The 24,101-nt window shown below is 36.4% G+C and overlaps 1 protein-coding gene across 3 annotated transcripts in view; it reads right to left on the bottom strand.

Moving 5' to 3' along the window:
• SLC4A10 (solute carrier family 4 member 10) overlaps positions 1-24,101 on the bottom strand; it is a 247,679-nt gene that overhangs the window by 84,176 nt on the left and 139,402 nt on the right. For all 3 annotated transcript variants that reach the window (XM_070380872.1, XM_070380873.1, XM_070380874.1), the window contains 4 exons: positions 18,850-18,950; positions 15,721-15,895; positions 15,018-15,151; positions 14,372-14,617 (listed from right to left, as the gene is read on the bottom strand). In XM_070380872.1, the coding sequence (XP_070236973.1) occupies positions 14,372-14,617; positions 15,018-15,151; positions 15,721-15,895; positions 18,850-18,950 (656 nt within the window). The remainder of the gene's footprint in view (positions 1-14,371; positions 14,618-15,017; positions 15,152-15,720; positions 15,896-18,849; positions 18,951-24,101) is intronic.

The raw sequence follows: 24,101 nt of genomic DNA, 5'->3' as shown, positions 1-24,101 counted from the left end.
AAAACAAATATGTATCAACCATCTTATTCTTACACTCTTAATGTAAAAATATTGCCCCCCAAAATGTTAACAACAGGTATCTACTATATTTTTCTGCCTAAATTCTCATTTTTTTAATAAAGGTAAAAATAAATCTTTTCAAGGTCAGTTCTGGGGCCTCCAACCTTGTGAAGAAGAGATATTTTTTATATTCTTGATGATTTTAAATCTCTGGGGATGGTTTTTGAGAATAAAGTATACCGAAGGCAGTGAGGGGAAGGACAAAATTCTACCTACCTTCACTTCCCAATGGGGAATCCCAGCTAACTAAGTTTGTGTGAGTGAGGAAGCAGCAAGCACCTTGGAAAGCCACTCGACCTGCCAGCTAAAAAACATCAAGGTCCTCCTGACAGATGGTGTCCAATCCTTTGGTCAGGGATCTCGAACTCAGAGCCATATGAACATGTGCCTGGTTTTGAAACTGGTGTATGCTCCCTAAAGACATCTTATTAGAACCAGTTCAATTCAGTTCAGTTCACTCACTCAGTCATGTCTAACTCTTTGTGACCCCATCAGCAGCACACCAGGCCTCCCTGTCCATCACTAACTCCTGGAGTCCACCCAAACCCATGTCCATTGAGTCAGTGATGCCATCCAACCATCTCATCTTCTGTCGTCCCCTTCTCCTCCTGCCCTCAATCTTTCCCAGCATCAAGGTCTTTTCCAATGAGTCAACTCTTCGCGTGAGGTGGCCGAAGTATTGGAGTTTCAGCTTCAACATCAGTCCTTCCAATGAACACCCAGGACTGATCTCCTTTAGGATGGACTGGTTGGATCTCCTTGCAGTCCAAAGGACTCTCAAGAGTCTTCTCCAACACCACAGTTCAAAAGCATCAATTCTTCGGCTCACAGAAAGTATTTAAACTGCTACAGAGATAAAAATAATTATTTTAAATATCTGCATAGGTATATGTATATATAGGCTTCCCTGGAAGCTCAGACTGTAAAGAATCCGTCTGCACGGAGGAAACCCAGGTTGGATCCATGGGTCAGGAAGATCCCTTGGAGAAGGGTATGGCAACCAACTCCTGTATTCTTGCCTGGAGAATTCCATGGACAGAGGAGCCTAGTGGGCTGTAGCCATAGAGTCGAGAAGAGTTGGACATGACTGAGTGACTGAACAGCAGCAGCTCCTTTAAGTTATTCCCCCCAAAACACCATGCAGCCCAGCCTTCATATCATGACAGCTACACCACTATCACCTCCCTTGTCCAACTTCCAGATTCCTATTTCCTCACAGCCTCATGTAAATTTGGCCACCAGGCTGGTATCACTTCATTCACTTTGCTTGCTGTGTGCACCACTCTCTTTGGGCCATGGTCTCTTGTTTTTCAATGTGCTGGTACTGTGTTAGTGAGGACAATGGCTTAAAGTGTTACTCTATTCCTGGGAGTGCATTTACATTACTAGAGTGACTTTCTGAAAGTGTTGCAGGGGGAAAGTGAATTCTGACTCCTTGTTGAAAACTGTTTCTTTGACTTGCTTTTATCATTATAATCATACTTCAAGGCTGTGCCTGGAGGACCCTGTCTCTCTGCTTGACTGTAAACTAAAGTGCCTTTGTTCAGTTCATGGAGAGATAGTTTGTCTTGCACACCTGTGAATAGAAGAGATTAACACACCTTTTCTGGGCTTTCCCTGTGGCTCAACTGGTAAAGAATCCACCTGTAATGCAGGAAATCTGGGTTCAATCCTGGGTTGGGAAGATTCCCTGGAGAAGGGAAAGGCTACCCACTCCAGTGCTCTGGCCTGGAGAATTCCATGGGGTTGCAAAGAGTCGGACACAACTGAGTGACTTTTACTTTCACTTTGCTGAAGGCTCACCATTCCTTTGGAGATATTTTGTAAGACTGAAGACCCTTCTACTTTACTTCCCCACTGCATCTCCCTCTCTATTCTGCTATTTGACTTTAGTTCCTCATCGCTTCTTTTCCTCTAATCTATAAAAGAACCTGGCATCCAGGTCCCAATAAGATGGTTATTTTGAGGTGCTAGCCTGCCATTTTCTCTGTCTACTGGCTCCCCAATTAAAGTCTCTTCCTTGCCTCAACACCTCCTCTCTCGGATTCAGTGGCCTATTGTGCAGCGAGCAGAGTGAATGTGGACTTGGTAACAAAAGTATTAAGAAATTTGGGATACAAATGTCAAGCTCATAGGGGAGATATTTTTGGGAGGGAGTCAGCTCTATAAGTGAATGTTAGTCACCTATGCCTCCTTGCAGGACTTTCTCTGCTTAATAACATTCCTCTTCCAGAAATCAAATCCAAGGAGAAAAGGTATATTTTTTAACCTAAAAGATTTATACATCACAGATACCAAGTAAATCATCATTGATCTTTCCTGAGTCCACACCTCTAATATTTGAAATCTCTGCAGATACTTCTCAGAGGCTTCACATTTATATAGGAAATTTGATAAAGATCTCTGTACCAACCCTTGAGGGCTTAAAGAGAGCTTTGGCTTAGATTTTATGTTTTTAAAATGTCAAAAGCAGATATTCTAAATAAATAAGATAAAATGAGAGAAAAAAAAATCCCACTTTCTTTTTTTTCACCTATATTGATGAACTTAGTCCAAATAATTTTTTATCCAAACCTACAAAAAAGAAAACAAAAAAGAACTAGAGAAAGCAATGTGAGGAGACAGAATATGAGTTTAGAATGAGACCTTCTGTTAAGTACATATTATTAAGTACTAAAATAAAATTTAGTGCCTCTGTGCTTAAGATGGAAATATTAATGAAAAAAAAAATTCTTTAGGTACATAAGAGAGCCTGGTGTCTATGACACTAGAGTTTGGATTCTTCAGCCAGAGTTCCTATATCATTCAAAACCAAGCACTTAACTGCATGACCTTAGACAAATTACTTAATCTCTCTATGTTTTAGTTTTCTTAAAGTTGGAATAGTGATATCAATCTACTTCATAGAGTTATTATGAGGGTAAAATGAGTTAATATAGGTAAAAGCATCTAGAACAGGGTCTGGCATAAGGAAATACTAATTAGGTGTTAGATATCATCATTGTGGTTGTGGTTATTACAATTGCTCTACCACCAGCTCATAGATTAGAAAGTTCAATAATCCAAAGGCAAAAGAATGGGCAGTATTGGCACTTTTCCTACATTTTTTAAAAAACGCCAGCATAAAATACCATCATTGTGTTGGACTGTTTAGCTTAAAACATATTCTTGACGAAACACAACCCCTACTATCCTTTACTACCCAAAGAAAAGTATGTGCTCTAAACCACCATAACTATATATATATATAAATGGCTATGGAATGATTAGATAAACATTATAATTAAATGCCTTCATCCAGAAATCTCTGCTTTCATTACAAGGCTAATGAAGGTGATCAGTCTTCCTTACACAAGAAGGGCCTAAGGATGCCTTCTAGAAAACATAATTTTCTAGAAGAAAATTAAGAACTCCCTTCAACATTATTACCAGTTTTAGTCCCTGAGTTGCAGATGCTCTGTTTTGCCTTTGTAAATTATTAGTACCATCCTGTGTGCACTGAACAGTAATGTTTGTGGTTCTTTCTTTTTTTTAAAGTCTCTTTATTTATTAAATCGCCTTAAGAGTGCTGTATAAGTTAGGTATTAATACAAAAATCAGAGAATTATGATGTATCTGTAGAAGTCAAACCTGTTTGTATGCCTATTCATTTTTCTTTTTCAAAAAGTATTATAAATTTCAAAAAAACTAAAGCCACATTATAGAATATTTATAAAATAAAAAATGAAAAAGAAATCTCTCAGAACCCACCAGTAACTGATTTTTTGGTATATTTCTTAAGTAATCCTTCTTATTTATATTTTCAACATATTTATGAGCATATGTTTCTAATCTCTTTGATATAGAACTATAATGTAAGTACTTTGTATTAATATTTGCTCATTACTCTTCATAACCACAATTTTTAATGGTTGTGATATAGTTCACTCATTCTTCTATTACTAAACCTTTAATCTGTTTTCCATTAAGATAACTATGTAAATAATAGTCTCTTTTGAGTACATCTATTTCCATGTTTCAGATTTTATTCTTAGAAGAGATTCTGTAAGTACTTAACACTTCTCTGTCTCTAATAAATTATTTAAACTTATAGCTATATCATATTATGCAGGAAACAGCTTTTCAAAATATGTAAAATAACTCTGCAAAACACCATCACTACTAGCTAAAACTAAAAACATACTTTTTCCATGAAATTCTTCTTAAACTTTTTCTCATCTGAATTTTATCTCCATTCATATAGCTAGTTTCTCCTTGGCCCCCAAACACAAATAACTTTGGAAGTATTTCTCACTCTCATGGCATTTTGTACCTTTACGTGATAGCACTTATGTCAAGTATAATTAGTAATTATTTGTGTGATATTTAATGTTTATGTCTTTCGGTAGATAATATGCTACACTGCTGCAGAGACTCACCTATGTTGCTACTTTTACACCCAAGTGTCTGGCAAATAGCATGTGTCTTGTTTGTTGATTCAATGATTTAACAGTTTAAAATTATTTTGTACAGTGTTATGCTAAGTAGGGGGAATATATAGGAATATATCACAGTTATTGTCTTTAAAAATTATAATAAAAATGAACTTTTACTATTTTTATTTTAATACATCATAGAAAAAAGTTCATGGGCTATAAAACCAAATTGACCTACAAAACAAAAGGCAACCTACTGACTGGGAAAGATATTTGCAAATTATATGACTCACAAAGGGTTAATAATCCAAACTATATAAACAGCTCATACAACTCAATATCCTTGACTCATTTCTGATCTTAATGGGAAAACTTCTAGTTTCTTACCATTAAATATGACATTAGCTGTGTTTTCCATAGATATTCTTTAACATTTTGAGGAAGTTCACCTCTATTCCCAGTTTACTGAGAATTTTATCACGAATGGGTGTTGGATTCTGTCAAATGCTTTTACTGTATTTATTGGTATGATCATGTGATTTTTTTCATCCATAGTCTGTTGATGGGATGCCTTACATTACTTGATTTTAGATGTTGAACCAGGATTGCACATCTGAGATAAATTCCACTTGGTTGTCATGTATAATTTTTAAATACATCATTGGATTTGATTTGCTAAAATTTTGTTAAGAATTTTTTGTATCTATGCTCATGAGAGAAATTGGCCTATAATTTCTTTTTTAAAAAATAATGTATTTGTCTGGTTTTGGTATTAGTCTAAGACTAGCCTTATAGAACAAGTCAGGGAGTATTTTCTTTGCCTCTATACTCTGAAAGTGATTATAGAGAATTAGTATAATTTCATCCTTAAATGTTTGGTATAACTCAACAATGAACTCATCTGGATCTGTGCTCTCTTTTTTGTAAGCTTATTAATTATTGATCCAATTTTTTTAGTAGATATAGGCCTATTCAGATTTTATCTATTATCTATTTATTCTTGTGTGAATTTTAGCATATTGTGTCTTTCAAGGATCGGTCCATTTCATCTATGGTAGCAAATTTGTTCATGGTACTATTTTATTATCCACGGGACCTTTAGTGATGTTCCCTCTTTCATTTCTGATATTAGCAATTTGTATCCTTTCTTTTTTTCTCTTAATTAGTGTGGCTAGAGGCTATCAATTTTATTGATCTTCCCCAAAACAAATTTTAGATCATTAATTTTCTCTATTGATTCCCTGTTTTTGAGTTCATTAATTTCTTTAATTTTTTTATCATTTCTTTTCTTTTGCTTACTCTATCATTAATTTTCCTTCTTTTTCTAGTTTCCTAATGTTGAAGCTCAGATCATTGATTTTAGATATTCTTTTCTAAAAAACATGAATTTATTACTATAAATTTCCATGTGAAAGTGAAACCGAAAGTGAAGTCGTTCAGTCATGTCCAACTCTTTGCAACCCCATGGACTGTAGCCTAACAGGTTCCTCTGTTCATGGGCCAAAATTTCCTTGTAAGCACTGCTTTTATGACATCCCACAACTTTTTATAGCTGTGTTTTCATTTTTGTTTAATTCAAAGTGATTACCTTTAATGTTACCAGTATAGTTCAGTACACTGATTAACAAGCTAGTACTTTCACCAGTGAACATCCATTTCTGTCATTCAGCAAAGTCTTAGTATTGATTGAGATGTGGATACCAGGTGGGTTTATAGTAACCTTTCCTGGAGTTTAGACTTTCAGTTTTAATATTAGCTAACCACTTCTGGAGTTTAAACTCCTGATCAAAATATTACCTGTACATGGTTGTAACTTAATCTGACACATACATACACATGCTACCTCAGGGTCTGGGCTGAGTTTTAACGTAAATTAAATACATCATTATATATATCCAGGATATGGATATATACCGAAAAGTCCATCAACAAAGGAATGGATAAAGATGTGGTACATATATACAATGGAATATTACTCAGGCATAGAAAGGAGGGAAATAATGCCATTTGCAGCAACATGGATGGACCCAGTTATTGTCATACTGAGTGAAGTCAGTCACACAGAGAAAGACAAATATCATTTGATATCACTTATACATGGAATCTCTTAAAAAAGGCTATAAATGAACTTATTTACAAAACAGGAATAGAGTTACAGATGTAGAAAACAAACTTATGGTTCCCAGAGGGTAAGTGGGGGGGAGGGGGATAAATTGGAACATTAGGATTGACACACACATACACACAGTACTATATATAAATATATCATCAATAAGAACCTACTGTATAGCACAGGGAACTCTACTCAATATTCTGTAATGGCCTATATGGGAAAAGAATTTAAAAACGTGGATATATGTATATGTATAACAGATTCACTTTGCTGTACACTTGAAACTAACACAACCCTGTAACTTAACTATACACCAGTAAAAAAATTTTTTAAAAACACTGTAACATTCCACTTTAAATATTTCAGATTATATCCTTAAATGTAGGTCAATTCAGGAAGAGAAATGGGGTCAGAACTTAAAGGCCTGTGAACTCTCTCATAACGGTCATCACATCTCCACAAAGTGAAATACTCTGTATTTGATATGTAGTCACATGGCTTTTGGCCATTCAATGCATCTTAAAGAAGAAACCATCAATTACTGCTTAGTGCTCTCACTCTAATATGGGATGCTCATTTAAATTTCTGCCCTTTCATAGCTACTTGATAAGAAAGTATAAAAATAATTCTATTGAAGCTCTGTATATCTGTAGTTACAGAGAAGAAAAATAATAGCTAAAGGTGAATCTGAGAAGTAACATTGTTGAAAAACATTTGAGAAAGTCTTACTGATTTCTACCAACCTCCCTGGCTTTCTGGAGGCAAAAAGTTAAAAGGACAGTCTCATACACAAAAGACTCATAATCCATTGGGAACAGTGAGGATAACACAAGTAAATATTAAATGTATACTTATCATCAAGATAAGAATTTTGTTCAAAAGCAAGACAGGAAACCAAGGACAGCAAGTGTTTAGATTAAGAATCAAGAATTAGATGGGCTATCAGAAGTTTAGCTGTTGAATATAAATTAAAAGATGCTTACTCCTTGGAAAGAAAGTTATGACCAACCTAGACAGCATATTAAAAAGCAGAGACATTACTTTGTCAACAAAGGTCCGTCTAGTCAAGGCTATGGTTTTTCCAGGAGTCCTGTATGGATGTGAGAGTTGGACTATACTACTCAGAAAGCTGAGCACAGAAGAACTGATGCTTTTGAACTGTGGTGTTGGAGAAGACTCTTGAGAGTCCCTTGGACTGCAAGGAAATCCAACCAGTCCATCGTAAAGGAGACCCTGATGCTGGGAAAGATTGAAGGCAGGAGGAGAAGGGGACCACAGAGGATGAGATGGCTGGATGGCATCACCGACTCAATGGACATGAGTTTGGGTAAACTACGGGAATTGGTGCTGGAGAGGGAGGCCTGGCGTGCTGCGGTTCGTGGGGTCACAAACAATCAGACATGACTGAGTGACTGAACTGAACTGACTGATTCATTTACTGAGTACCTGCTATCATATTTATTTGATTCTGAAATGTCATATAATTCAGTTTCTTAATATCAGCTTTTTTAAGGGGGAAAAAAACTCTAAATTCTATGCTAAATGTGTTAATTGGTTATAAGATACATTTTCAAAAAATTTAAAAATGTAAACAAACATGTTCATTCTATATGTGCTAAGTGCTATATGTGCTAAACACAGTGGGTACAAAGATGTGCTAACTAGTCGTGGACCTAAATTAGGGAGGTTAATCTATTGGAGTTACACATGCATCACACAAACACATAAAATATTAGTCTGCTAATATATTGGATACTAGAATAATAGATCCTCTTCTTTGTGTTGACCCAACCAACTGCAAAGATGAATTCGTCTCTAGTCTTTCTTTAGCTAGCTATCGTGAGAGCTTTAGCTTACTACTATATTGAAGAAATATTTCATCTTACATAAGCAGAATGATTTATTCTATTTTGCCATTTGTTAAAATCACAACAACCTAGAGAAAGTTATTTCCACAAAATGATTACTTATTGATAACAAAATATTCACCTTGATCATCTGGGGTAATTGGTATATTCTTGAAACTAAATTATCTTGACACTTGTTCTTAGCAAAAGAGGAAAGCTTATTGCTTCAAAGATAGGGTTATATATTACCACATTATAAGGTTAGGATGACAGAGAAGCTAAGAAACTCTTTTTAAAAAATTAAAGACATTTTGTTATTTGGTTGGTATAACTATGAATTTAAAGATATCTGAATATAGGAAGCCCAAGTATAAACAATATCTGAAATGTAGGTTGCTAAATATAAAACCTCTTTTTCAATATCTCACACTTAAAATATGTGGCAGCACAAGCATATCAAGCTTACAAAGAGTGCAATCTCAGATATTCTGCATCCTAGCTATGACACTTTCTAATAATTTTTCTCATAAAAACTGTGAAAGCATGAGGCCAGTAATATCAGTACAAAACCTTAGGTGAGCATGAGTATAGCAATGCCTACACACTTCAATCACTCAGTCGTGCCCAACTCTTTGTGACCCCATGGAGTGCAGCACGCCAGGCCTCCCTGTCCATCACCGACTCCCGGAGCTTGCTCAAACTCATGTCTATTGAGTCAGTGATGCCATCCAACCACCTCATAACTGTGGTCCTCTTCTCCTCCTGCCTTCAATCTTTCCCAGCATCAGAGTCTTTTCAAATGAGTCAGTTTTTCGCCTCAGGCGGCCACAGGATTGGAGTTTCAGCTTCAGCATCAGTCCTTCCAATGAATAATCAGGACTGATTTCCTTTAGGATGGAGTGGTTGGATCTCCTTGCAGTCCAAGGGACTCTCAAGAGTCTTGTCCAATACCACAGTTCAAAAGCATCAATTCTTCGATGCTCAGCTTTCTGTATGGTCCAACTCTCACATCCATACATGACTACTAGAAAAATCATAGCTTTGACTACATGGACCTTTGTTGGCAAAGTAATGTCTCTGCTTTTTAATATGCTGTTTAGGTTGGTCATAACTTTTCTTCCAAGGAGCAAGTGTCTTTTAATTTCATAGCCGCAGTCACCATCTGCAGTGATTTTGGAGCCCCCCAAAATAATGTCTGCCACTGTTTCCACTGTTTCCCCTTCTATTTGCCATGAAGTGATGGGACCAGATGCCATGATCTTAGTTTTCTCAATGTTGAGTTTTAAGCTTACTTTTTCACTCTCCTCTTTCACTTTCGTCAAGGCTCTTTAGTTCTTCTTCACTTTCTGCCATAACGGTGGTGTCATCTGCATATCTGAGGTTATTGATACTTCTCCTGGCAATCTTGATTCTAGCTTGTGCTTCATCTAGCCTAGCATTTCTCATGATGTTCTCTGCAAATAAGTTAAATAAGCAGGGTAACAATATACAGCCTTAACATACTCCTTTTCCTATTTGGAACCAGTCTGTTGTTTCATGTCCAGTTCTAACTGTTGCTTCCTGACCTGCAAACAGGTTTCTCAAGAGGCAGATCAGGTGGTCTGGTATTTCCATCTCTTTCAGAATTTCCCACAGTTTGTGGTGATTCACACAGTCAAAGGCTTTAGCATAGTCAGTAACGCAGAAATAGATGTTTTTCTGGAACTCTCTTATTTTTTCAATGATCCAACAGATGTTGGCAATTTGATCTCTGGTTCCTCTGCCTTTTCTAAAACCAGCTTGAACATCTGGAAGTTCACAGTTCACATATTGTTGAAGACTGGCTTGGACAATTTCAAGCATTACTTTGCTAGCGTGTAAGATGAGTGCAATTGTGCAGTAGTTTGAGCGTTCTTTGGCATTGCTTTTCTGGGGACTGGAACGAAAACTGACCTTTTCCAGTGCTGTGGCCACTGCTAAGTTTTCGAAATTTGCAGAAATATTGAGTGCAGCACTTTCACAGCATCATCTTTTAAGATTTGAAATAGCTCAACTGGAATTCCATCACCTCCACTAGCTTTGTTCATAGTGATGCTTCCTAAGGCCCACTTGATTTCACATTCCAGGATGTCTGGCTCTAGGTGAGTTTTCACACCATGGTGTTCATCTGGGTTGTGAAGATCTTTTTTGTATAGTTCTTCTGTGTATTCTTGCCACCTCTTCTTAATATCTTCTGCTTCTGTTAGGTCCATACCATTTCTGTCCTTTATTATGTCCATCTTCACATGAAATGTTCCCTTGGCATCTCTAATTTTCTTGAAGAGATCTCTAGTCTTTCCCATTCTATTGTTTTTCTCTATTTCTTTGTACTGATCACTGAGGAAGGCTTTCTTATCTCTCCTTGCTATTCTTGCTACACAAGAGAAGACTCTACATATGGACATCACCAAATGATCAACACCGAAATCAGATTGATTATATTCTTTGCAGCCAAAGGTGGAGAAGCTCTATACAGTCAGCAAAAACAAGACCAGGAGTTGACAGTAGATCATGAACTCCTTATTGTCAAATTCAGACTTAAATTGAAGAAAGTAGGGAAAACCACTAGACCATTCAGGTATGACCTAAATCAAATCCCTTATGATTATATAGTAGAAGTGAGAAATAGCTTTAAGGGACTAGATCTGATAGATAGAGTGCCTGATGAACTATGGACGGAGGTTTGTGACATTGTACAGGAGACAGGGATCAAGACCATCCCCAAGAAAAAGAAATGCAAAAAAGCAAAATGGCTGTCTGAGGAGGCCTTACAAATAGCTGTGAAAAGAAGAGAAGTGAAAAGCAAAGGAGAAAAGGAAAGATAATGATGCTTACAGATTGATTAGTGTGAAAAGTTCCCAGCAACAAGAACAAGACAGTCACCAAAGTGTCATGCGGGAGTTCGTGAAATAGTAAATGTTTTGTGCAGAAGTGTGAGGTTATATAATACATTAGAGTAGCCACTATAGTCAGCAATAACTTTCATTTAATGCACATGACTGAAAGTGCAATGATAAATACAAGCATTATATGCATAGAAAAAAAGATTTGTTTTACTACTCCAAAGAGTAAGGAATGGCAGTACCTAAGCAAATTCACGTATACAGTGTGAGTGGTTCTAGAAATTAGGGAATCACGGTATGAAAGCTGAAGACAATGCAGTAAGGGTATGTGGTCAGCACCACATTTCTCAGGGAGACTTTTATTCTACGTGTTTTTCTTTTACCCGTTTCAGGGTCAAGCACCACTAAAACCTCACTATCAGGATGAACCAGTCTTTCCATCGCTTCTACCTCCTAACTTGGGTTGGGGAGGACAATTGGGCAACGGAACACAGTGATTAGCACACCATTCCTGCTCAGTCTTCAAACTGTTAGCTTTCAGACAAGCACACTGTGACAAACCATAACTGTAACTTAAACTTGTGGGAATCTTTCTTTAAAACATGGAGATGGAAAGGAGAGGACCTGTGCCACTCTTCTCTTGATTGCCATGATAGGAAGGGATCATGGACAAATACAGCTATTTTTATGTTCAAAATATCCTTTGATCATTTGTCTTAACCCACAATTCAACTTGATCTCATCACATTTTGACTTCTGGGAGGCTACAATCCATGTTTATCTGCGCTCTCTGCATGATCTTTAATCTCTCTCCTTCATCTCTCTATTCTCATTTTCAAACACATGTAGCTCTTTTTCTATCACAAGTTACCATTCTCATGATCTCATTGCCTTCTCCAGAGGCACTTTTTTCATTTTTTGACACCAAAATGGCCTATGCAATGCTTTTTCCATTTCTTTACCACCTCCTCCCTTCTGAATTTTTTGCCAACAGGCTTGTAGTCCTGCTCCCCTCCTCACCGAATAGCTTTCCTTAAAACTAACAATGATCTCTTTTCCTTATTCTGTTTGATCTCTATAGCACTGTCTTCTCTAAAAATTTCTTGATACAGTCTTGACCCTTGCCTTCTATAGTCTGAAATTACTCATGGTTTTCTGCCTTTCTGATGACTCTTTCTTGTTTTTTATCTATTGGTTGCATTTTTTCATTCTTCTTCCCTCAAGCTGTGACCATTATTCAGAGTTCAGTCCTTGCTTGTCTGTTTTTTTTTCCTTTCTAGACCAGGGGATTTTAAATTGTGTTCCTTGATCTAAAATACTTTAGAATCTGCCACTGAGAACCCAGGGAATGAATCAAAGTGTGGACAACTGGTGCCTTCCCCCTACTTCAAACAGAATAGCTCTGATTTTATCTGTTTATTTGTTCCATATTGTTTATTTTGGAGAGCTTCACTAATTTATTGAAAACTACATCAGGATCATAAAGCCTGAGTCTAATTTCTTGTTTTACCACTATCTATATAACTTTGGAAAAATATTTCAAAGCATTAATAAATTTCTATATCCAAGCTTGTGTCCTTCCCTCCACCTAAACTACTCTCCAGCTCTACTCTTCAGTACCTTTTTAATTACTACTAATTTTCTAGTTTTCTGTCACTTCCTCCAGGAAGTCTTTGAATCTGAGATCTGGGTTAGGTGTTCTGACATGGTACCATAGCATTCTGAACCAATCCTTTAACACAGTACTTATTTGGTTGTCTGTTGGTCTATATTTCCTACTAAACTGGAAACTCATTGAGAACAGACTATTCATGATTTACCCAGCTTAGGGCATGTAGTAGGTTTGAAATCCCAAACAGAGGTAATTTTATATCCAGCAAAGATACCCAAATTAGGTGACACTGCTCTCTTTTCAACTAAACAAAAATGAAAAGGCATGTATCAATGTTATCTCTCATTGTGATCAAACTGCTCTCCCCATCTGCCTGCTTTCTGAATGTCCCTGACACCTCCTTCATCTACTTTTGAATCTTGTTCACAACATCCTCACCATTTACTTTTATTGGGGAAGTTATTTTATATTCCACTGATTTTTTTTTGGTCCTAAAACAGAGATGCACTGTTAAAGATATCTGCAATGACCAAGAAAACATCAAAATACTAATTCATCTTGTTTTCAACTCTGTATCATTATATCATTCTTAACAAGATTATAACATTGCACTATTTTGGCCTAATATTAACAATATAAACTTCTAATAATAAACAAAGATGAAAAATCTTCAAAGGAAGATTTTGAGGGCATATCTGAGCAGTTTATAAGAAAAGTATTGGTAGCTGATATAGAGATTATAACTGCCTGGTAAAGAATGTATTGCTTTAAATATTTGCTGTTTAAAATATATATATATAATAACAACAAAAATCCTAAAATTAAATCAAAGAAGAATAATATAATGTTCACATATACTCTGTTAATATGGCCTTAGAGAAATTCCATCTTTAATCCTAAACTGTAACATCACCCTCAGCAACCATATTAGGGTACTTTCATCATAAAAGTCATAGGTTCCAAGAGCAAAATTACATTTCAATTCAGTGCTATTTTATTTAAGAGTTTATCATATTTTCAAACACCAAGCTAATGCAATTTAGACCCAATGAGTATCTTTTACCTCACTGCTTTAAATCTGGAATCTTAGCTTTTTACTACTATGGTTCTTCAGATTGTATTAAATGGAAAAGGTCCTAAGAAAGACCAAAATCAAAAATATTTTGCAATAAAGCAATCTCTGTATAGCAAAATTGATCATGGTTCATTATCTGCTTAACAGAGAATGCTTGACAAATAGAACTTCAAAAAGATATTATTGGAGTTGATGTTATAAAGAAAACTCATGTATCAGATGAGTAGCTGATTAGATGAAATCCTGTACAGCACTGAGAGACCAAGATTTAGGTCATGAATCAATTCAAGGAAGTCGATCTGCTGACTAAGTTTCTCATGTTTCTTATAACAATAGTAATATTTGTATAAAGAAAAGCCCCACAGCCAACAGGGGAAATGGTACTTACGAGTACTGTGTCAGCAGTTCCAAATCATTATGCATGTTGATTGGATATGCTTCGCTGAGTTCAAACAACTTCTCTAGGGCCTCATAAATGAAAATGATGCAAATAAGAGAAGCAAAAGCTTCTTCAGTAAACCGGGTGATATAGCAGACAAGGGAGCTTGCATCAGTGGCCACAAGTATGATACACAGGGTTGCAGTCCAAAGTCCAATACTAGCTCTTAAAGACAGGTATGATAGCCCATATTCTCTAGGAGGAGGGAAAGAACAGGGGAAAGAAGGTCACTGAACAGCTTGTCACCATTTTTAGTAGATGGAAATAAGTCTAACTCAGGAAGTGAAAATAAATAAGCTTCACATCCCTTGAGTATCTAAACTCAAAACTTTGTCTACAGGGAACACCTAAGGGTATAAAACTCAAAGAGGTTTCTCAGTGCTTAGAACTGAATATAATTTTTTATAAATATTACATAAAAAATACATAAATATTTTACTGTTTCTTTATTTCCATGGAGAGACAAAAATGGCAAACTGAATCAAATCAGCAACTTTCACCTCTGCCAGCAGATTTCCAAATGTGATGTTGAGAGAAGCATAAACACAGTAGAGGGATAGACAGGGACTAAGGGCAAAAAGTATATAATACTTACTTGCAAAATTTAAACAAAATCTTTTCAAACACCAAAACTGGTCCTGTACTGCCTAGTATGGTAAGAGGCTGTCCACCAAAAAGAGAATAGGCTATTCCAGTCATGGATGCTCCAAAGAGAGACTCGATTGCACTCTGTGTGGAGATATAAATGATTCCATTGTCTAAGCTGTACAGGCCACCATTATAACTGGAGAAAAATATATAAAATACATGGGGTCTATTCTCTGAAGCACCTACCAGCAACCTTGGCCAGGAGGTGGGGTGGGAGAATTAAAAAAGGGGCAGGCTGTCAAAATGTGAATGGTAGTAGGCAAGGATACATTATCTCCCTCTTCCTTATCTTATCTTTCTTTCACTTACTGAAAGTTTACATGTATTCACAACAAATGTCTGGCAGAAGCATGGCCTATATAAGTGGGAAATGGACCTCTTAAGAGGTAAGAACCAATCTAAAGCTAGCCTAAGACTGGGGGCCAGGGATGAGATCAGAACCTTGTGCAACGTAAGAATTATCTATTCTGAGATAGTCCACTCCCTGATTCCCAGTTCCACTAGTCAAGAAATTCATATGAAGTTTATCTGCTAGACCATACATCAAATCTCTCCTCATAAAGGAATTCAAAATGAAACACACACTCATCTAACTATGAATCTTAAACGCGGATTCAAATTCAAAGTTCAGAGAAAAGAATAATACGTACTATTCGACCCTCAGTTGCTTCTCCCAGCAGTCCTCCAAATGTGATGACAGGAGACATACATGCGCAGTAGAGAAACAGAAAAGACGCTAAACACTGCAGGCTGAGAGCATCTGTGAAGTCACTCCAGAAGTATGGAGCTTTTCTTTTGATATCTAAAATAAGTCCCCCAAAAAGCCTAAGACAGGGGGGAAAACACAATAGTGACATACAAAGATAAAAAACACATATGTCAAAATACTCATTTGCTTTGCCGCCAGGTCATAGTATAGGTTTTCCATCAGCAGAGATGAGACCCGTATTAACCTGCTAGGTTCTACATCATGATCTACAGGAATAGCTTTGTACCACTAAGGCACTTCAATTCCTAGCGAAAAATCATGCCAACAACCTCAAAAACCCTAGGTTCTCTCAAACTAGGTTCTCAGCTGTTCAATAATCAAAATTCAAACAGTGAGATTTAAGGATTACTCTAATCTCTGTTCCATTTTACAAAAACCTAGTCCTAAAATCAGGCCTCTTATCCTCAGTTATTGGCAATATTGGAATTGTTTTCATTCCATTTAGTGTAGCAGAAAGTGAAGGAGGGAAGGTAAACTGATTTTTATATAGCCCGATAGTGAATATCAACCTAGAGAGAAAAGGTGTATATAACCATGGCTCCAACTATCCACTCTGTCAAAAAAATCGCTTGCCAAATAATATTTAATACAGGCACTTAAATGGCCTTATGGACGACAGTAATGCTTAGTAGAGAGAGGTAAGTTCCATTATTGTTTTCATCTTTGGAAAACTAACACAGGGGCCTTATAATAAGCAACCTAGATAAATGTACTTTTGGTCCACTGTTGCTAAACATATTCAAATATCTATAATTAACAAGACAATAATGACCTTACTTGGGGTAAATGCGTGTATTCTAAAAATATCAAAAAACACATTAAAAACATGTAAAGGATGATGTTTTGGTAGGAGGAGGGGAGTGGGAGAAGCATTAAATTGTGAAATGTCTAAAATCTGAGGATGAAATTTTTTAATCTATTAGGAATGAGAGCATTAAACAGGTATTCTCATTCTTTGAACATTTACTAACAATATGCAGATTTAACATTTGACTACTAAAAGCTCTTTGTGCTCTATGGAATAGAGATGTCATATTAAAATGAATAAGGCTATGATTAAGTTCCTACATGGAGGTTAAAAAAAACTGTTATGTTCAACATACTGCAAGTATGCTAAATACACCAGGGTTATGGAAAAATATTAAAGGTTTGTTCTTCGTTTTCTTAATAGGAATATAATGTGGCAATCTAAGAATCACTTCAAAAATGACTGTTCTCTTGAGAAGCAAATTCCTATCTGCCTTGAAAAACGTACCTCTTCGGAATAACTGAAATTCTATTATTTTTAATTGCCCTGATATAGACACAATAGTAACATATTAATAGCTATCTTATTATTATTTGAGTAATCGAATCATTACGTTTTCCACATCCACCAGAGGGATGTGGACTAGGAGAGGTTGAAAAGGATGAAATTTCAATTGAAAAAAAAAGGGACATTTAAAATTCAGAGAAGTTTGTACAGAACCTATGAAAATTCACACACATACACAAAGATCATCTTAGTTTAGGTTCTCCTACTTGTGTTTAGTAAAATACATGCAGAATTTTTATTTGGGGGATCATTTCTGAATGATGTGTTAAATTCTCAAAGTCATAATTCAGAACAGATTTAATCTACTAGTCTATTTATTCATGTACTTATTTTTTACATCCCACCTAATCCCCAAAAGAATGTGAAGTGGTTATGAACGATCACTTTGTAGTTAATATTTATAGGCTTGATAGCACTTTCTATTAGACTACTGTTTTCTAATTAATTACTTATTAGGCCATACATTAGTCTAAATAGCTGTTATATTACAGTGTAATAAACGTGCTTTTAGCAGCAAAAATCTAAATCCAGAAGTGGGAGGTCATTGCAGAGAACAGTACAAGAGCAGCCCAGATGTGCACCAGCAACTCCAGGAGAGCAGATGAGTAATGGATACTTCAAGTCCTGTCAGCAACAGAATCTGTGGAAGAACTCTGGAGAAGCGAAGATACCGGATATTGGTGACCTGGGAGGATTTAGGAAGCAGTAAGGAAAAGTGAACTTTGAAAAAAAAAATCTAAGCTATGTGGCACGTTACACCTGAGAGAGAGGGAAAAAAATAACACCAAAAATAAAAAGACAGCATTTGAAAATTTGGAAGTAAACAGAAGGAGTTACAAGGTTTCCAGTAAAGGGAAAGGGAAAAAATTGTCTGAATCATCTCAAATTAAGTACCAGACTGAGGAAGACATTTCCTTAGAGACAAAACATAGAAAAAGGGAAAGAATAGAGGAGAATTAAAATGCACAGAGTTGTCAAGAACTGGAAAGTCAGCTTAGAGGACACAGTGAGAGCGGTACAGGAGATGGCCCTGAGGAGAGGGGAGCACCAAGTCTGCAAAGTTTTTGCAATTGCCTTCGATTATAATGGAGGCTGTGTGCACATATTCCCTGAAGAGAGACCCACCCAAAGGTTTCTGATTTTCTGCTCACACATTTCTTGGAGAGAGACAAGCTGTCAAAAAAAAACTTAAAAATCATTTTAAGAAATAAATTGAAGCTTTCATCTCTTCAAAGATGTGTGATTAGAAAAATAAATCATATAGCTCTTTCAGATTACTATCATAAAAATAAAAAATATTATTATATACATCCCACTTGCATGTAATGAAACAGGGTCTATAAGACTGAATTCTTGGTATTTATTTTCGCTTCCATTTTGAACTTGAAGTTTTCAACAGGCTCTTTTGGAAGGGGCAACTGACAGTTTTCTCATTTATTCTAAGAATCTGTGAATGTGTTTTATGCACAGCAATGTGAAAGACTACGTATATAAAATGGAATGGTGTATTCACTGTTCTGGTTTAATAATAATGACAATCATTAATGATGAGATATCAAATTTATTAGCATATTTACCCCCAAAGAGTAGGTATTCAAAGTATAAAAACAAATTAGTCCTCAAAACAGTAATTCCCAACACAAAAGTGATATACCATTTGGTCTTTGAAGTCCCATACAAGGGCTTTTCACTAACCTTCCGGTTCGCTGGAGTTCAGGTCCACTATGTCCTCCATGGGGCTCAGCTTCCCCATGAGCTGCTGTTCCATTTGGTACAGCAGGAATCTTCCTCTTCTCCTGTGGGAAGTGTTTTTGTTTTTTAATTTCAGGTGCTAGTTGTAAACAATAAAAACAATTTTTTTTCCCTTGAGGCAATATGCAGAGCAGTTAAGAATCCAGGCTCTGTACTTACTTGCTATACAACCTCTAGAAAGTTATTTAGCCACCTAAAGCCTCAGTTCTCGCCTCCTTTTACTGGTGATAACTCTGACGGCAAAGGGTCTGCCTCCAATGCGGGAGACACAGATTCGATTCCTGGTTAGGGAAGATCCCCTGGAGAAGGAAATGGCAACCCACTCCAGTACTCTTGCCTGGAAAATCCCATGGACAGAGGAGCCTGGTGGGCTACAGTCCAAGGAGGGGCAAAGAGTCAGACACGACTGAGAGACTTCACTTTCACTTTCCATTGAGAGAATGAAATGAGGTGAGGGATACTTATTCTTTCTTTCAACGAATATTTATTGAGTGCCTAGTCTGTGCTATTCATTTTTATGGGATGCTATAGATGCAAAAGTTAGCAAGAAAAAGCATTCTGTTAGTGGAGACAAAATAATCCTATAATGTCAGGGAGAGATAGAGATGATATAGCTGACAGTGTTAGCCGCTCAGTCATGTCTGACTCTGAGTGATCCCATGGGCTACTGTAGCCCACCAGGCTACTCTGTCCATGGAATTCTCCAGGCAAGAAAACTGGAGTGGGTAGCCATTCCCTTCTCCAGGGGATCTTCCCTACCCAGAGAGGGTAAAGAACTTGCCTGCAATGCAGGAGACCTGGGGTCAATCCTTGGGTCCAGAAGATCCCCTGAAGAAGGGAATAGCTACCCACTCCAGTATTCTTGCCTGGAGAATTCCTTGGATAGGGAAGCCTGGAGGGCTACAATCCATGGGGTCGCAAAGAATAGGACATGACTGAGCAACTAACACTCTCACTACTACTCTGAGATAGAGATCTGAAAAAATCTAAAACAAGAAGTGGTGAGAGGAGACTGGGATTAGGATAGGTTGAGGTAAGGAGGTGTTAATGGTGGTGTAGGCCTGGTCTAGTTCAGCTGTTCAATGAACATTAACTGTTATCATTAGCTATTTTTAAAGTATGTTTCCCTCTCTGATTCTGGCTCATATCTTCCTACTCAAGCTTCTTTCTGATACAAAGCAATCAGAAAGACTACTGCAAAAGGAAGCTTTTAATTGAGCCAATGACAAAATACTGAGGTTATGTAAGTGCTGTTTCTCTTCAGATCTATTCCACCCACTTTTGTCAGTGATAGAGAGTTTAAAAAAATCAGAAAATCCTTCCTACTGGTGATCTTAGAGTATATAGATGTGTTCAAAAATGCTTAAAAGGAAAAAAAAATTAATGGTGAAATTAAATTTTTTACTTAACTGCCATTCCAAAATTGTGTAAACATATAAACATGTTCTTCATGCTTAGTGTAAACTGAACAAGTGGGAATTATCAACTGATCTTATTACAATGGCATACTTAGATAAAATGGTACAGATTTAAAACATGACAAAAAATATATTTTGAAATGCAAAAAATATAGGAAAGTTCATTGACTGATATTTTATAATTTCCCAGGTATATAAATAGATACAATGAAATTAAATTCAAAGATAAAAGACAGTATGTCTGTCAACAGATGAAGGAACTGCCTTTATAGGTAAATAAGTATCATATGTTAGTAAAGGGCTTTAACAGTGGCCTTTAATACCCTTAATACCCAATAATCACCTGGGGAAACACTTCTTAACAAGTCTAAGAAGGCAAGTGGTATTATTTGTTCTTCTGGGGAATTATCCCTTACTGCATAAATTAATTCATTGTTTTACAACGGGAAAAAGCTATTTGCCTTATACACTAGGCAAATGATAAACCATGAAAGATAGTCATCATTCTAAAGTACCTATTTCCTCAAGGAGTGCCTTCTTACAGTAGGGAGAAAGGGTTTAGAAAAAATAATTGTGTACTGGTGAATATTCTGAGGGAAATACAGGAAAGTTTTTTTGTTGTTCAGACTTGACTAACAAGGGCCCACTGTACAGCACAGGGAACTATACTCAATATCTATAACAACCTATAATGGAAAATAATGTTTAAAACAATATATATATATATACACATATATATGTATATTTGTATGTATATGTATAAAACGGAATCACTGTTATACACCTAAAACAAACACACTGTAAATCAACTATATTTCAATAAAAATTAAAATAAATAAATAAAATTTGTTTCGAGTTTCTTCTAGTATCTTCAATATGAATTACTGGAAGGAAACACTGAACAGATCTGTTTCTTCCTTTTGGGGATTGAGAGAGGTTTGCTAGATTTAATAAGATCCCCAAGAAGTCCATATTTATGTAGCATTATGTACATGCCAGATTCTAGGGACAGTTATGATGTTAAACTTATTTTTCATATGCAGAATTTATAATAATAAAAAAATAAAGAAATAAAAATGATGAAAAAGCAAAAATTTAGAGCATACTTAAGGGATCTGTGAGGTGTGGGGAGGAAGAAATGGCAATGATAAGGAGAGTGGTCAGGCAGGCTGAGAGTGTCATTTGAGAAAAACTTGAGGGAGTCAAGAGAATTAGCCATAAAATAACTGGGGGAACATCCAGGCAAAGAACTGCTAGTGAGTGGGATAGTCTTAACGCAGGAGTGTGCGGCAGAGATTGAAGAATAAGTAGGCAGGAGGCCAAGGAGAGGAGTGAGCAAGAAAGAAAGGCATGGGAGATGACTTAGAGGCGAAAGGAAGCCAGACTGTGGGGGGTTAGTAGATCATTTTAAATATTTGGCTTTTATTCTCAGAGAAATGAGGAGCTTTTGCAGGATTTTAAGGCAAAGAGAGCATGATCTAACACTCTGGCTGCTGTGTCAAAATCAGATTCCAGGAAATGAGAGTAGAAGCAAGGAGACTGGTTAGGGGGCTATTTCAGTAATCCAGGAGAAAAATGATGGTAGCTTGGAGCAAAAGAACTGCCGACATAGGGGATAAACAGGGAATTGGGAATTGGTGGGGTAATCTCTTTGAGTAGGTATAAAGAGATGGGATCTACTGCACAGGTAGAAAACTGACTTTGGATAATTCATCAATAGTAATATAGGAACAGGCAGAGAAGGCAGGTGCAGATGCTGGCAGGTACATACACATGGTTTGGGGAATCTAAGCAGGTAAGTGGCATGAGAGAAAAGCAAGGAAGTTGAGGGTATACCTAGGGGAGTGATTATAATGACTGACATAAAGTTCTAATGAGTATTTTCAGGGGTATCCCTTGAGGTGCTGGTTATTATTCTCTTAACTGAAAGTAAATATTTTTTAAAAAATACTGTGATTTACACACTTCTGGAAGAATAAAAACCATGGAGATTATCCCAGAGAGGAAAATATTTGAATGAATATGAATTCAGTACTTAATTTATTTTGATTCATTTTGCTCCACTTCATAAAAGAAAACATACTTTCATAGTATCTATTATTCAATTCCAACATACATTTTAAAAATACTAATGTTGTAAAGAAACACAGAACATATCTAATTCAAACTCATTATATAAAATTATGTTGTCTAACATGATAGCCACTAACTACAGTTGGCTATTTACATTTAAATTAATTAAAATTAAAAAATCAGTTCCTCACTTGCATAAGCACATTTCTAGTGCTCAATAGTGGCTTGACTTAATAGATAGCATAGATATAGAACATTTCTATCATTGCAGAAAGTTCTATTGGACACACTGATATATAACATCAATACAGAGAGGTTACAGCATCTGTTTAAGGTAATAAAAAGAGATAATATCAGAACCCAGGTGCCTTGATTCTTAGTTCAGTGTTCTTTCTACTGTTGTCACTGTTTAGTCTCTAAGTCATGTCTGACTCTTTTGCAATCCCATGGACTGTAGCACACCAGGTTCCTCTGTCCATGAGATTTCCTAGACAAAAATACTAGAGTAAGTTACCATTTCTTTCTCCAGGAAACCTTCCTGACCCCAGGGATTGAACACAAGTCTCTTGTACTGAGAGCTTCCCTCATAGCTCAGTTGGTAGAGAATCTGCCTGCAATGCAGGAGACCTGGGATTGATCCCTGTGTTGGGAAGATTCCCTGGAGAAAGGAAAGGCTACCCACTCCAGTATTCTGTCCTGGAGAATTCCATGGACTATGCAGTCCATGGGGTCGCAAAGAGTCGGACATGACTGAGAGACTTTCACTTCACTTCACTTCACTCTTGCATTGGCATACTGAGCCCACTGCTTCTCAATACCCAGACTCCAACATCCAATAATTAATCCTGGTCTTAAAGTCTCATAAAATTAATTTTAGCTCCCATGTCTCCACTTGTCTCAGAAACATCATTTCTCAAAGGCAAGGTGTTTCCAAAAATGCTTGACTTTAGTTTTAATGTTTGAAAAACAAATTGGTATTAACAAGTGTCTTTCAAACTCTCACATTCAGCATATTAATATTTTTACTGAATTTTCCAAATAATATCAATTAAAGAGATTCTTTCTTACTACTTTAAGAAGCATTATAGTGTCTTTATTAATACTGTTAGTGTGAGGATGTATACAAGTACAAAGTAAGATAATCTAAACCCTTAAAATTACTCTTTAAGCAATTTACTAATTTTAGTAGGACATCAAATGAAATTATGTGATTGTGATTATAGAATCCCAGACTATAGAATCTCCTCTGAGAAAAGGAGAGCAAATAACCTTCAATAATTATGAAATAACTTCAGGATAGAAATGTAGAAATGAGCCATCAGTATAGTTTCCTTCAATTAATAGTGGGTTTGAGATGACTTTTTAAAAGACTCATGGTTAAGTCTTTTACTCAGTCATTTACCCATCTCTGGCTAACCAGGAAAACATCTATGCTTACAGCTGGGTCAATTAGGCCATCTGTTACTTCAACTAAGGCAGCAGAGTCAACTACAAACGTAGCTGGACTCCACAGGAACCAGAGCCAAAGGCAAGAGTGAGTAGATGACAACAGGGAGAGCTGTAGGAGGCAGATGCACTAGGAATAGAGATGGCAATACCAGTGGGCTTAAAAAACATTTGGCCACCACCCTCAACAAAGTCGTGCCTGCATAAGAAAATTACCTCAAACAGTATCAATAGTCTTTATTTCTATCTGCATTGTAT

Source organism: Bos mutus, chromosome 2 (assembly GCF_027580195.1).
Source record: "Bos mutus isolate GX-2022 chromosome 2, NWIPB_WYAK_1.1, whole genome shotgun sequence".
Taxonomy (NCBI): domain Eukaryota; kingdom Metazoa; phylum Chordata; class Mammalia; order Artiodactyla; family Bovidae; genus Bos; species Bos mutus.
Note: the sequence above shows the minus strand (reverse complement) of the source record. Positions and strands in the feature narration are given on the sequence as shown.